The 13,797-nt window shown below is 31.8% G+C and overlaps 3 protein-coding genes across 4 annotated transcripts; 1 reads left to right on the forward strand and 2 right to left on the reverse strand.

Moving 5' to 3' along the window:
- Positions 1–1,432: 1,432 nt before the first annotated feature.
- On the reverse strand, positions 1,433–2,397 carry LOC8286885 (major allergen Pru ar 1). The gene is made up of 2 exons (XM_002522754.4): positions 2,121–2,397; positions 1,433–1,992 (listed from the first exon to the last, which is right to left on the reverse strand). The coding sequence occupies exons 1-2, from the start codon at positions 2,296–2,298 to the stop codon at positions 1,694–1,696; spliced, it is 477 nt and encodes a 158-aa protein (XP_002522800.1). The 5' UTR covers positions 2,299–2,397; the 3' UTR covers positions 1,433–1,693.
- Positions 2,398–5,750: 3,353 nt separating this feature from the next.
- LOC8286884 (protein CWC15 homolog) lies at positions 5,751–9,382 on the forward strand. Of its 2 annotated transcripts, XM_002522753.3 has the most exons (8): positions 5,751–5,899; positions 6,302–6,456; positions 7,175–7,281; positions 7,412–7,453; positions 7,534–7,621; positions 8,087–8,186; positions 8,823–8,923; positions 9,052–9,382. In XM_002522753.3, the coding sequence occupies exons 2-8, from the start codon at positions 6,326–6,328 to the stop codon at positions 9,173–9,175; spliced, it is 693 nt and encodes a 230-aa protein (XP_002522799.1). In that variant the 5' UTR covers positions 5,751–5,899; positions 6,302–6,325; the 3' UTR covers positions 9,176–9,382. The 2 variants fall into 2 exon arrangements, with proteins under 2 accessions (XP_002522799.1, XP_048235078.1); XM_048379121.1 differs by lacking the exon at positions 5,751–5,899 and having other exon boundaries at positions 6,277–6,456.
- Positions 9,383–9,811: 429 nt separating this feature from the next.
- Positions 9,812–13,368, reverse strand: LOC8286883. Its single transcript, XM_002522752.4, has 2 exons — positions 11,181–13,368; positions 9,812–10,190 (listed from the first exon to the last, which is right to left on the reverse strand). The coding sequence occupies exons 1-2, from the start codon at positions 13,038–13,040 to the stop codon at positions 10,095–10,097; spliced, it is 1,956 nt and encodes a 651-aa protein (XP_002522798.1). The 5' UTR covers positions 13,041–13,368; the 3' UTR covers positions 9,812–10,094.
- Positions 13,369–13,797: the final 429 nt, after the last annotated feature.

The following is a 13,797-nucleotide window of genomic DNA, read 5'->3' on the forward strand; positions in this document are numbered from 1 at the left end:
GAGCAAATGGAATTCAAAGAAATAAACCAAAAAAGTGAATATATACTTCAACTGGAGACAAGCTCTAGTGAAAAATAATATCTAAGGAAAAAAATTAAAAAAAAAAAAACAAGTTGATAAGCATCTCAATTTTTGGTGAAAGTATAATTCAACTCCTAAATTTCATAGAGTTTAATTGATTTTTCGTTCTCGAAGTGAAGAAAAATTATCATTTAATGATTTTTATCTATTAAAAAGCAGAACTAATATTTTCTCACATGCAAAAAAAAAAAAATTGGAAATAGTTGAGATGGTTTCTTTTATCTGGATCCCGTGTCATTACACGGTGACACAGTCAGAGTTATCTTTAAGAATATAATTGTTTTGTGTTTTAAATTTTAAATGTGTAATTTAGCAATCTTAAAGTCTAAGACTTTAACTGTACTTTGATCAAAAATTCAAAAATTTATATGTACCCTTTTGTTAAAATGAAATTAGGTATCGTTTGAGTCAAAGGATTTTAGAATCTATAAATTTAATCAAAATCTATGAATTTTTAAAATTTCATCGTTTGGATTAAATATAAAAATAATTTTTTTTTTGTTTAAAGTTAAAGATAATTTTGAAATAAAATAAATTTATTAGGGATCAGATTGGAATAAAAAAAAGATAATGTAACAATCCATCATTCTTTTAAAATGGTGTATTTTGGACTTTTTTGCCTCCTAATGGGAAATTAAAACTATTGTAAATGAGAGATTTTGGAGGATGAGAGATTTTTTAAAATCCATAAACTTAAACCATTTTTTTATTTGTCAAACCATAGATTTAAGATAAATTCACGGGAGATTATAAAATTCATCATCTAAAATCCCTCAGTCCAAACAACTGTGAGACTATTATCTTTTAGAAGGCTTAATTAATTATAATATGGACTATATAATAAGAGGAAAGTATTTATTTATATTCTTTATAAAATATGAAAATAAAAGTCGATAATCCAAGAGGTAAAGTATATTGAGACGGGACTATTAATACTTAAAAGAAGAGAAACTATTGTGTGAAGTTCTCATGAGATTTAAACATGGAAATTGTTTGATTGTGAAAAATATTCTTAATTTTCTTGATATTCATTTCTTAGTTAAAAAATATGATAAAGCATGTTTATTTATACAACTTTCAAGTTTTATTTTTCATTTTTATTTTATAAAGCCTCTACTATAAAATATTTTTAACTCTAAGTACTGTTACATTTGAAACTATTAATTAATTACTCAAATAAAATCATGTAAATATTTTATAGGCCTATTATTTAATAGTAATTTATTTTATATTTTGGTATTGGATAATTGATATGTACTTTATTAATTTAAAATTAAAAATATGTATCAGTCATATGTAGATTTAGTGTATAGATGGAGATATATATCAAGCAAATAAGAATTTTTCAATATTTTTTATCAATAATTAATATTTTATTAATAATTTTATTTTTGAAATTTCTATCATTTAGAAATTCACTTGTAACATTTTATTACATACTCTTATTGCCATGCTAACACTCGTTTGGCCTTTCACACTCAAAGTGAAACATAAGAAAAAAAAACAAAAAAAAACAAAAAACAAAAAACAAACTGAAGAACAAAACGTAACACTCCAAGGAAAGGAAAGTAAACACAAATAGGAAAACCATTTATCCTGAAAACAAACAGTTTTAGTTGCATGCGTCAGGATTTGTCAAGAGATGAGTTTCAATAGCCTTGAACATGCCAAAGGCCTTCTCTGCTCCGGTCTTGATTTTCTCTTCATCGAGCTGACACCCCTCCTTTGGATAGTACTTGCTGCTGCTCTTGCAAATGGATCCTCCATCAGGAGAAGCCAATATTTTGATCTCGTAACAAACTTTTTCTATGTTATCGCTCCATGGCTCGCCTCCAATAATAGTATAGCTGTATGTAAAATTGTCTTTGTCTAATGCTTCAACTTTAGTCTTAATATACTTAGTATCACCGCCTACAGCATTTGTAAAACAACATATAATTAGTATTTGAATTCCCTTAATGGCTATGATATATTTATGAACAGTAATATATAATCCATGATGATTTAACAATAATAATCTATGTAATGATTAAACTAACCTTCAGTGAAACTGGTTTTCTTGATGCTTCCAGGCCCTCCATTTCCTTCGAGGATCTCTATGCTGATATTAGGCAAAATCTTAGGGATAAGGGTATGGGATTCAAGGACAAAGACCTTGAACATGGTGGCCTGTGGAACTGCAGTCTTGATCTCCTTCTCAAAAGTCAAAACACCCATGATGGCTTTCTGGAAAATTCAGACAGGAGAATGAATAATATAGTAAGGAAAAAGGAGATGTATATATGTAATGCAACTCTTGTGTGGCAAAATGCAGGAGCAGAGGGAGGTATTTATAGGATGAGCATGAAGAGATTTCGTGTCAAAGTTTTGTAAAGAAGAAAATGGATTTGTCTTCAGGTCAAAGAAGGCTAGCTTGAGATTTCTGAAGATTCATATTTCCCACATATAAACAGAAATAAATAAATAAATAAATTGCTGATGACCCCTAGACATTCTAGATGATACAGATCAGTTTGACTAATAAAACTAGCATTTTTCCAAGAGATTAATGCCAACTTTTAATGCAGTAAAAGTGTAAAGAAAGCAAAACCCATTCTTCTTATATTTGATTTTGATTTCTCTAACTTACAAAATTTGCCATCTCAAAGGAAAAATGAAAAACAGAAACAAAAGAAAAGAAACTGCACCAAATATTCATGGGTTTAGAAAATGGTTATTATAACTTACCCTTTTAAATCTTCTACTTCGCAGAACACCTTATTCTCCAACGTTTCCTTTTCCGAGGGCTGATTCAAGATAACAGAAAATGGTTTTGCTGAAGACTGCTTTGAACTTGCATTCAGCTCTTCTGAATTGAAGAGAAGTACAAATGTCTGAAATAGCTAACATTCTTACACACACAGTCCCTGCCTGGAGCTGATCTTTGATCAGTGTCTGTCTTGAGGTGGACACATCCCATCTAGTTGGCACTAACATAATGGAAAAATCTGACATCATTACCCAATCCTCTAACTGCTACCGTAGGTTTTTTCTTTCAATAATAGAAAGGAAATCGGCCGCCGCCGCCGCAGCGAATGGAGCTCTGAAGAGGGTGGGGAAAATGGATAGAAACTGCAGAATGACTTTATCCCCATGGAAGGATGAGAGATTAAAATTCAAATCTACAGGATTACCATCTTCCTTTTGAAGAGTAATTTAATCTTGAATATCCCAGAGGATCTAATTGTGCCTATGGAAGAGCTGCGGGTTCAGGAAACCATTTTATATTCATACAAGATGCTTCATGTCTGCAACAACTGTTTATAGTGTAGATTCGTGCGATGCTTATGAATTATGCAGTAATAAAAACAGTAATCATTTCATTACAGTTTTTATTTATTCTTTTTCTTTCTTTTCAAATAATTACTGCTCATAAACAAACACAGCTGCCTGAATGTGTCTGCACTGACATTGTCTCTGTCTTGCTCTTATAATTATTAAAACTGTAGATGCAAAACAATTATCAATTACTACCGTTACTGCAACAAACCTTCTCGCTGCCCAATCACTCCAATTTTTTTTATCCAGATTACCTTTGGTGTTTAATTTATCACCTTTCTCCTACCCATCCACAAATTCTTCATCTCTTTTTCTCGATACATTGGCTATGAGCTATTTGTTTGCACGATCTGTTTTTCTATGAGAACTGTGACCGCAGCTGATGGAGTTGGTAGCGTCACAAATTAGAGCCTGGTATACTCAAGCTGTGATTGTAACCAATCTCTTAAACTTCCTGTGAATCTCGTAACAAATTCAGCAAAAATCTTTTTAAGTATGACACCATCGAAAGTCATTTGGAAATCAATTCATGCCAAAAATTCAGAAAGCTTATACCTTCATTTGCTATTACAATCAAGTGGGTATTACAAGTCAACACTGTGAATGAAAACATTGACATCAAAATATAAACATTCTTATAATCAAATTTTGATTTGCCAGTAATGTTAAAGAAAGTGTTGGAAATATTACATCGACCTCCCTAAGTATACCTCGAAAAACATTTTAAAAATAAATTTTATATTTATTTTATTAATAAATTATTAAAGAAGAAATTTGAAATATTTTTAATTATTAATTATTTCTAAAGTATAGTAATTATAAAATACTAATTGTTTTATTCTTTTATAAATTATTTTACATTATTTATTATAATTAAAGTAATAATTACACCCATACCTCCGTGCCGAAAGCAAATAAAAAATTGATTCTCATTAGATTTTTATATCAACAGATATTATGCTATTGCAATCGAGTGGCATTACAAATCAAAATTAAAAATAAAAATAAAAAGTGTTATGTGATAAAAAAAAACTATACTTAAATATATGATAAAAATATTTAAAAAAGACATCAAAATGTATAAAAATGAATTTATAAAATAAATAAAAATATCTATAAAAAAAACGTCTTATAAATTGCTTTTTTCATATAGAAAGGTTTGAATTTAACTAACATAGCATAGTAAAAGCACAAAAAAGATAAAGAAAATTTATCTGTTTATAGAAAAAAATCATAATAAACATAAGAATAATGAAGAAATTAAGTTGAAGAAGATGATGGTAGCTTGTGAATAAAATAAAGCAAACAAAATTAATAAATGAAATATAAAAATCAAGAGTTTTTATTTCTCTTTAGAAATAGGAGAATAAGAGTTAAAAAGATAAATTTTATAAGATATATATAAAAAATGCTAAGTCTTTTCATGAGTTTTTATGTGGTAAAATTTTATAAAGTGAATGTCATATTTTTTTCCGATGAAAAAAATTACATATGACAAATTCATAAAGATATTAACTTATATTTATAAAAGAATTAATGTGATATTAAATAATACTAATAATGAATATGGTATTCTTGATTTATTTAAATATAAAACTATTATATTCTTAAAATAATTACAATAAGTATAATAATTAGTAAAGGTACTCCATATTAATAATAAATTTTATTATCTTTCTAATAAAATATATGTTTATATTCATATGTACTTTTATATATATATATATATATATATAATTAATAAAATAATAAAAGAATAGGAGTTTATATTTGGAGCATAAAAATAATTAAAAAGATTTATGGCATATTGAAGAATTTACTAGTCCAATATAATAAATATAAAAATTAATCTATATATATATGCGATATCAAAAAAATAATAACAATAAATAATAAATAATAAAAGTTATGACAATCTTATTTATTAAAAATAAGTATTATACAAATATATGAGAATTTATTAGTGCAATAAAATAAATAAAAAATTAAAATTAATAAATATATATATATATATATTTTATATTTATTTATCTTAGCATATAAAAATAAAAAAATATAAGAATGTATTATTATTTTTATAAAATATGTAAATAAGAATATCATAAAATAAAATAAAATAAAATTTACTAATATAATTATAAATTGAATTATCTAATATATAAAATAAAATTATAAATATAAAATAAATAAAATAATAATGCAATGACATGAACACGGCCAGCAGTTATATATGAAAAAAAATAAAAAAAGAAATTAAAAGAATTTAGATGTAAGATCTAAACCGTTGCTTATATATTATATATATAATATTATATTATATAATTATATAAATGGAACCGAATATATATATTTTGGATTGTTGGATCTAAACCGAACCCCAACACCAACCCGATATGGAACTATTCATCTGAACCGACTCTGGTTCGCTTTTATTAAAAGGATCCTCTCTCTTTCTCTCTTCTCTGCGATATTGAATATACACATACCTCAAAAATTAACGGTAAATCCCTAACCTTTCTTGGCTTACCTGTGTGATATTTATTAAGTATATGTAGTCTAATTGAATTGATAGTTTCTGAATTAGGCTTTCTGTTATTATGCCACTTAAAGTCTAAAACCTAATTTTTTTTTACGAGGTTATATATTGGGAATCAGTATCTAACTTATCAAGTTAGTTTCTGTTTGGTGGCTGAGAAAATTTTAGAAATGAATCTAAGAGGCTTATTGTTGCGGAAATTTGAAATCAAAATTTTCTTTTTTTAAAAATAAAACGTTTAGCTGTTGAAATTAATTAATGTTTATACTTGTTGTTTTATTTTATCTGTTGTTTTTAATTAATTTATTGTTTGCTATGATTTTTCTTTATTAGTGTAATTGTCTGAAGTATTATATATATTGGTAGGTAAAGAAAAGATAGTTAAGAGCAATGACGACTGCAGCTCGACCGACATGGGCACCTGCAAAAGGTGGTAATGAACAAGGCGGTACTAGAATTTTTGGTCCGTCTCAGAAGTACTCGTCGAGGGACCTTGCCGCTCATACAAATCTAAAGCCTAGGTGGGTACTTCTCATCTTTACTCAACAGCAATCTATTTTCATCAAAGCGCTTCAGAATGCTTGCAATTGGGATGCATATCAGTTAGGATCAGTGCCAAGAAAAACTTTTTATGTCATGGTTGCTTATGCATGTAGGAAAACCTAGCTATGTTGTGTCTTCTCTAAGTGTAGGCTATGAGGCCTTCTTGTTCAACATATCAATACTTAGATTGTAACAGGATAAAGGATGCCTTGTGAGAACATTTTTTTGGTTGACTTGGCTATATTAGAAGATGCCTCATGAGAACATATTCATGGTTAATATGTTCGGTATGCCAGACCTTTCTCTCGCTATTGACCATTCTCATGGTCTTCCTCCCTACAAGCTCCCTGTACCTCCCATTTCTTTGATCATAGAGAATTGAGAGTGAAGATAACTCTAAGCCTTTATTTCAAGTCCAAATGGGAACTCTGAGACCATGTATTCAGTTTTTGTATAAGCATTGCACCTTTGGTTGTTTCTGCTTGCACTCCACTCTAATTTCACAGATATTTGTCTCTTCATACACTTTTCAGTGCATCTGCATCTGTTTATAATTCATATGCGCATAATTAATGTTCCATCACTTGAGTGGTTGTGCCCTGCATTATCTTTTGGCGTGCCATCTTTGTCACATGTGTCAGTCCTGTTTCTGATGTCGCTTCTAAATTTATTCTCACTCCCGTATATGCATTACAGGAGGGAAGGGCAAGACACACAGGATGAACTGCAGAAAAGGAATCTCCGCGAAGAGCTTGAAGAGCGTGAAAGGAGACATTTCTCATCAAAGGATAAATCTTATAATGGTAAAATATTCCACAGAAATAAGTCTTGCATAGTATTCTGAATTCAAATTATTATTTGGTGGCTGGCTGGCTACACGATAGGGTTTTCTACTTTTGGATTTTTTATTAATTAAAATTTTATGCGTGGCAGATGATAGAGACCGTAGAAAGAGTAATCAACTTCTCCTGGAAGGTGAGTATGCTAGGTCTCCCTTTATATATCAAATTAGTGAGCTCTCTGATCACTTCACTAACTAGACAAGTTACTGCTAGGTGCAAAGAGGGACACTGAAGACCGCATCATTCCACGCAGTGTAGATGCTGATGATTCTGATGTGGAAGTTAACAATGACGATGAGAGGTTATTACTCTTGGCTGATATATCAAAATTATACTTGCGATAACAATTAGCATATGCTGCATTTGTTTGGAATTAGTCAACTCCATGAGTCATGTATAGTTTAAAAATTTATTTCCTTGTATGTATTTGTTTATCTATGCGCTCGTGTTTTATTACTTCCTGTCATGCTTTTCATAATCTGGAACTTTTTATGTTTCCTAGTTTCCTTAAATAAGAAGATCAATGTAAACCGTACTCTTATGATTCGGCTTGCAAAAGAGCTTTACTGTTATTCTGTGTAGTTACTTCTTCACTAATGATGTAACATTCTGGAGGCATGAATTTAGAAAAATATCATGTTGCCTCTTTTAGTAATCATCGAGAATATTTATAAGCTGAGATGAGCTGTTCCCATATTTTGTCAGACTTGAAAGTTATAATAATCTGCATCAGTGATCTCACGGCATTCTTGTTTTGCACTTGTAGTGATGATGAGGATGATGACGATGATGAGGATGACACAGAAGCTCTTATGGCTGAGCTTGAAAGAATTAAGAAGGAAAGAGCTGAGGAGAAGTTACGACAGGTAAACTTTATTCCATAGGAAATTATATATTGATAGTGTGTCGTGGGAGATTCATGTTTGAACAGCAGTTCATTTTTCAAAGGCATAATATATATTTGAACACCTGTACTTTAATCATTTAATCAATTTAACCTAATGAACACTTGAACTTTACTTTTGTAACCCCTGAAACATCTTTAATTTCTGATTTAACCTAACAGACACTTAAATTTTATTTTCTGATAACATCTAAACTAATGTGAGTACACATGGACGTATTGAATATCTAGTCACATATTATAAGTGTTTAAATATCACAAAGTATTGAATATCTACTCATATATTATAAGTGTTTAAATATCACAAAAGAATAAGTTTAGGTGTCTATCAGGCTAGGTGTTAAACTAATCAAATGGTTTAAATTCGGGTGTTCAAGTATGCTGGCCTTTTTCAAAATGCCAAGTTGGAGGTTTTTATGGGTGGGGGGTAATTTTGTTGGTTAAAAAACAAATGAATGCTTGATGATCAAGTTGTATTGCACTTAAAACGAATAACCTAATATGCCAGAAATATTTTGAAGGTTACGCAAGTTGTGCTGTTTTTAGCCAGTTAGTTTGGCTACATTGGCGGTAGCTAATATTCTTCATGCTTTTGTAGGAACAACAAGAAGCAGCTGAAGAGCTTAAAGTCAAGGAAGAGCAGCTTCTCAGAGGGAACCCACTGCTTAACAACCCAACATCTTTTAATGTGAAAAGGAGGTAGGCAATCTGGAACAAAATTTAACTTCTCATTTGGTTCTGAATGAAAGCCTAGAGCTAGATATTTAATGCATTCAAGTATAATCCTATCCTAATCCCTATTATCATATGGCTTTTTATTTGGTCAGGTGGGATGATGATGTGGTCTTCAAGAACCAGGCCCGAGGTGAAACCAAAGCACCCAAGCGCTTTATCAACGACACTATCAGGAATGACTTCCACCGAAAGTTCCTGCAGAAGTACATGAAGTAATTCGTTTAATCATAATTGACTCGAGTCTAAAAGATTAACGTGGATTTGAGTCTGCTGTATGTATTGAAAGTAACAACTATCTCAGCTGGTTTGAAATTTTCATTTGTTTTTAATCCCTACTAGGGTTTTGTGATGGTTTCCTTACATCGATACATTTGAGGAACTGTTTCGCAATGAAAAAAACTTATCATCGAAGCATTGGTTTCACTTTCGTCTTAGCAAAGTGGAGTATGTCTATTTCCTAGTTTCTCCCCATCCCCCAAGTGCTCAAGCTTTTTGTGGCTTTTCTGGGGTGCCCATCCTTTCCCACTCCTATAAACCAGGAAATGGTAAAGTCGAGGAAGGCGACTTTCCTTGGCTATCGCAGAAATCAGTCTCATAATATATTTATATATTTTGTCAAGGCCTATAGGCATATTCTGCTCGAGGATCAAAATAGTAGTATTTGAGAGAAAAATGGAACTTTAATCCAATTATTTGAAAAATAAAAAATAAAAAACAAAGGAATTAATATGAACTCATGAATTGATATCATCGTTAAATGACTAGAAAGTAACCAAAAGAAGGGCTTCATTGCTACCTCAGCCTCAGTGTAGTAAGGGCAAAAATTAACTTTCAGGACAGGACATCAAACTCTGGAACTCAAACAACTCCTTGAATTCTCGTATCATGTGGAAGACGGATTCCATAAATTCTTACAACGGTAGCATACATGGGAAATCAAATATACAATTTAACAAAGAAAATACATACAAAATAGCCATCTATTCTACCGAAAACAAACTAAAATTGAATGAACAAACCATGCAGATAGATATGTTGCTTTTGCTTGAAGTGGCTCAAACTGATTTACATCACTTCACAGGTTGCGAATAAAAGAATAGAAATATGCAGTAGCAGGGGTTCAAACTTCTTTCTGCTAATCATTCTTCTTATTTTCTTCCAAAACAAATTCAGCATATAGATCCTTAAGTGCAATCACAACAGTGGTTATTAATGGCCCCATTATTGCTCCCTGTATTCAATTCAAAGAAACAAACTGATAATAAATATAATGTCATGCCAAGTTAAAATACAACATCAAAGTAAGAAATGGACGACCTTGTCGTGATAACATATATAATATCTATATCTATATATTCATCATTACAATAGGAAGTTGAGCAGTGAAACTTCATCCATACAAAATTCTAATGGAAAAGATTGAAAAGAAATAAGTGTGTAAGAAAATATCAAATGAAGAAATGCATGATAATTAATAGCATATACCATTTACAATAACTGTATCCTGTCTTCAAGACTTAAGAAAGGCTATCAAGTTTCCTGAAAAAGAATGCTAATAAATCTCTTCCAGAGAAAATACTAGCAAAGAAATTGAGAATGAAGGTGTTCTTTGAAATGTTACTGACTGCTCCTCAACCAGGCTAAGATTATTGACACATTATCAACTCATATCTGCATGTGGTCTAAGATTTCTTTTAAGACTTATATATCAGGTAGTTTCCTGTATACGATTCCCTGACATGGTTACTACTTAGCATAGAAATTTGCAAATAAACTTGAGAGAATACAGCTTTACCACCGCATCAACTCAGTGGACTTTGGTCTGTTATATCAGACTTCAATTTCATGAGTATGCTATGTGAACTGGGTAAATAAACTCGTGTTTGTTAGAAAATCTAGCTTCTTTAGTAGAAAATCGGATCATTATCAGGGATCCATCTAAAAGATATTAGTCAGATAACCGCAAAATCATCTAGATTGCTGGCAGCAAAAGCAGATTCCAAATCAGAGTCCTGACTTTAAGCAGATATGTGATACCTGTCAGTTTTTATCGTAGCCACTTTTATCAACTCATGTACTGCCGGCTTTGTTCATTTTAGCAAAACATAGACAGATCTCACTCCATTTTTAGGATAAAGTAGGTTTGCAAGTCTTTCGAAAACAGCAACTTAAGGATGGATAACTAATAATTAACAGTGCTATATGGACAGTAAGAAGGTACCTCCACTGCAGATGGAAAGAGTGTCATTCCACCAAGAATGCTGAGCGCTGTAAGATATTCACTGTAACCAGGTATGTCCTCTTTAATTTCAGATGCACCATAGTCCATGAGCACAACATGAATAATGGACAAGGTAATAGCCATGATGTATCTACTTTCTATTGCCAGTTGCAAGGTGGCTGGAAGGGTTGCAAACCAAGATGGAAAGATTGGAAACAGTGGACTGATGAATGCAAGGACAGTTGACACATACAAGAAGTGTATCTTGTACAGTCGGAATAAGAGCCATGTAAGACATCCTTGAAAGAATGCAATCTCAGCAGTAGCCAAAAGAACTCCGGAAATAGCATTATCAAGAACTTCAACACATCTAGTACTAGCTGATTTTGGAATGGGGAGCATTTGCATCACTTGTTCAGTTACTCCACCAGACTCGGATGTGATTAGATAATAGAGAACCCAAAAGAACACCATTGATTGAGAGACAAAATTGAAAACCTCTGCTGCACCAGATATGATGGAGTTTCCCACAGAGAACATGAGCTTAGCACCACCACCTAAAACAGAAGCACTACTTGCAAATACACGTTGTGACACATCCATCCCTCGAAGAGCAAACCCTTTTGCTTTCTCAACTAGATCCTCCCGGGTGATTATCAGTTCCCTAAAAATTGCATCTAATTCTGAATATATTTCTCCCCATTGCCGGTTGCTGACTTTTGTCCTTAAACTCAAAAGCTTCTCTGTGTAAGGAGATGGGCTCATCAAAGCAGATGATTGTTGAGATGAATTAGCTGGAGTACTAATAACAAAATGCTTGATGCCAGTGACAAGCTCAGTCATGTTATATTGCATTGCTAAACTATCTATTTGATCAGATACAGTTTCATAGACGGTGGTAGTGTACTTATCTACCATTCCAGGAACATCATTCTCTTCCATCCACTTCTTAATGCCAATCCTTTCTGCATAATTACTCTCTTCCACATGTGATTTCAAGGAAATGACTGCATCTTTCCCTTCAACACCAATCTTGTAAGAGAAAAATATCAATCCAGCCAAAAACCCAACAATCATAGCAACGATCAACCCAATTGCAACCATAGTTTTCAATCTTCTGGATATTCCTCTAGTAAAGAAAGCACCAATTGCACTACGCCTAAAGCTGTTAGTCCTAAAAGAAGAGACAGCAGAAAATGTAGAATCTGCAGTTTTACTACTACACATGAACCCTAAACCAAGAATCACCAGTGAACCCATGCCACCAATTCTCTCATAAGCAATCACAAAAACCCCAAATGATACTAACCATCTTACTAACTTCGAAAACCCACTTCTTCTATTTCTTCTAGGACCGCTTGTTTTTGCCTTTTTAAGAAAAACCCTTAAAAGAACTTCCTTTATATCAACAAGAGTACCTACAAAAGCTTTAAAAATAGCGACAGGAACTGCAAGAACAGTCTCAGTAAGGCCTAATGCTAAAGGTTCCTTCCAAAAAGCAACAAGAGTTTCTTGTATCCCTCTCAAAGGAATAGAGCACAAGACAGCCCATTGAATCGGCCTTAAATATTCTTGCAGAAGTTTACACACAAAATAAAGAATAAAGATGGTAAAAGCAAGACCAGCATGAGCCATGGCTATGTAAAGAGCAAGTCTCACCTGAGGATCACCTGATAAAGTAGTTTTGCGATCTGGATTATTTGAGTTTGATGAATTGGGTTTGCTTGATGAACTGGGTGGCGGTTTTGGCGGGTGGCTGGTGGTGGGTTTGTTAAATGAAGCGGATCTGAACATATCCTGCCATGGAAGAGTTGTGGATTCTGGCTTTGATTTGGGGTCCGTATACGGGACTAATTCCATTCTTCTTCTTTTTCTTTACAAAGCAAAGAAAACAGATATAATCTTGAAGATGACAGAGTTTTTAGAGATAGAGAAGACTGGATTTTTTATTTATTAAAATGTACTCTGTGCTTACAATCTTGAAGGAGCCAGAGTCTTTAAATATTGAGAAGAATATTGGGATTTTATTTATTCTATTCTACTCTCTGCATGTGAAACACAGAGAGAGAGACAGAGAGGAAGAAGGGGAAGAAGAGAGTGTGACCAATGGAAGAGTGACAGGTAGATAGAGATTAATGGAATTTTGAGAGAGAAGTTATTGCAGAAAGATTCAACAAGTAGTTTTGGATTTTATTCTGTTTAAGACTCTGTTAGTTGCACTAAGGGGTAACCAAAATAAAATTATTTTATAATTTGTAAAGTATGCGTTACTGGAAATGAAGAAAATTAAATTTATTTTGGTTTTTAGTTCTGCTGTAATTGGAAATTTGAATTTTATTAAATTCTCTTACTTTCTTTTATAATGATATTATTTCTTCTCTTTATATTATTAAAATATTTAAGTAAAAAATAAAACAAATCATCTTTTTTTCCTTCCAATTGCATCCAACTAAACAAGGCTTTATGGGAATGGCCAGAAAAAAGTGCAAGATTAAATTGTGGTGTCAGTGACTTTTTTTTGACCATTTTTAGGTTTGGAATTGGATGCATAATGATTGATGATGAGGAGGAGAGAGAGAGAGAGTCTTTTTTCATTTTTGTTGTTATTTTATTTAAT

This window comes from Ricinus communis, chromosome 9 (genome assembly GCF_019578655.1).
Source record: "Ricinus communis isolate WT05 ecotype wild-type chromosome 9, ASM1957865v1, whole genome shotgun sequence".
Taxonomy (NCBI): Eukaryota; Viridiplantae; Streptophyta; class Magnoliopsida; order Malpighiales; family Euphorbiaceae; genus Ricinus; species Ricinus communis.

Coding starts and splice junctions, on each gene's coding strand:
- LOC8286885 (XM_002522754.4), bottom strand. CDS start 2,298: ATGGGTGTTTTGACTTTTGAGAAGGAGATCAAGACTGCAGTTCCACAG. Junction 1,993..2,120: donor GAAAACCAGTTTCACTGAAG/GTTAGTTTAATC, acceptor CAAATGCTGTAG/GCGGTGATACTAAGTATATT.
- LOC8286884 (XM_002522753.3), top strand. CDS start 6,326: ATGACGACTGCAGCTCGACCGACATGGGCACCTGCAAAAGGTGGTAAT. Junction 7,282..7,411: donor AAAGGATAAATCTTATAATG/GTAAAATATTCC, acceptor TATGCGTGGCAG/ATGATAGAGACCGTAGAAAG. Junction 8,187..8,822: donor CTGAGGAGAAGTTACGACAG/GTAAACTTTATT, acceptor ATGCTTTTGTAG/GAACAACAAGAAGCAGCTGA.
- LOC8286883 (XM_002522752.4), bottom strand. CDS start 13,040: ATGGAATTAGTCCCGTATACGGACCCCAAATCAAAGCCAGAATCCACA. Junction 10,191..11,180: donor TCTTTCCATCTGCAGTGGAG/GTACCTTCTTAC, acceptor AATTGAATACAG/GGAGCAATAATGGGGCCATT.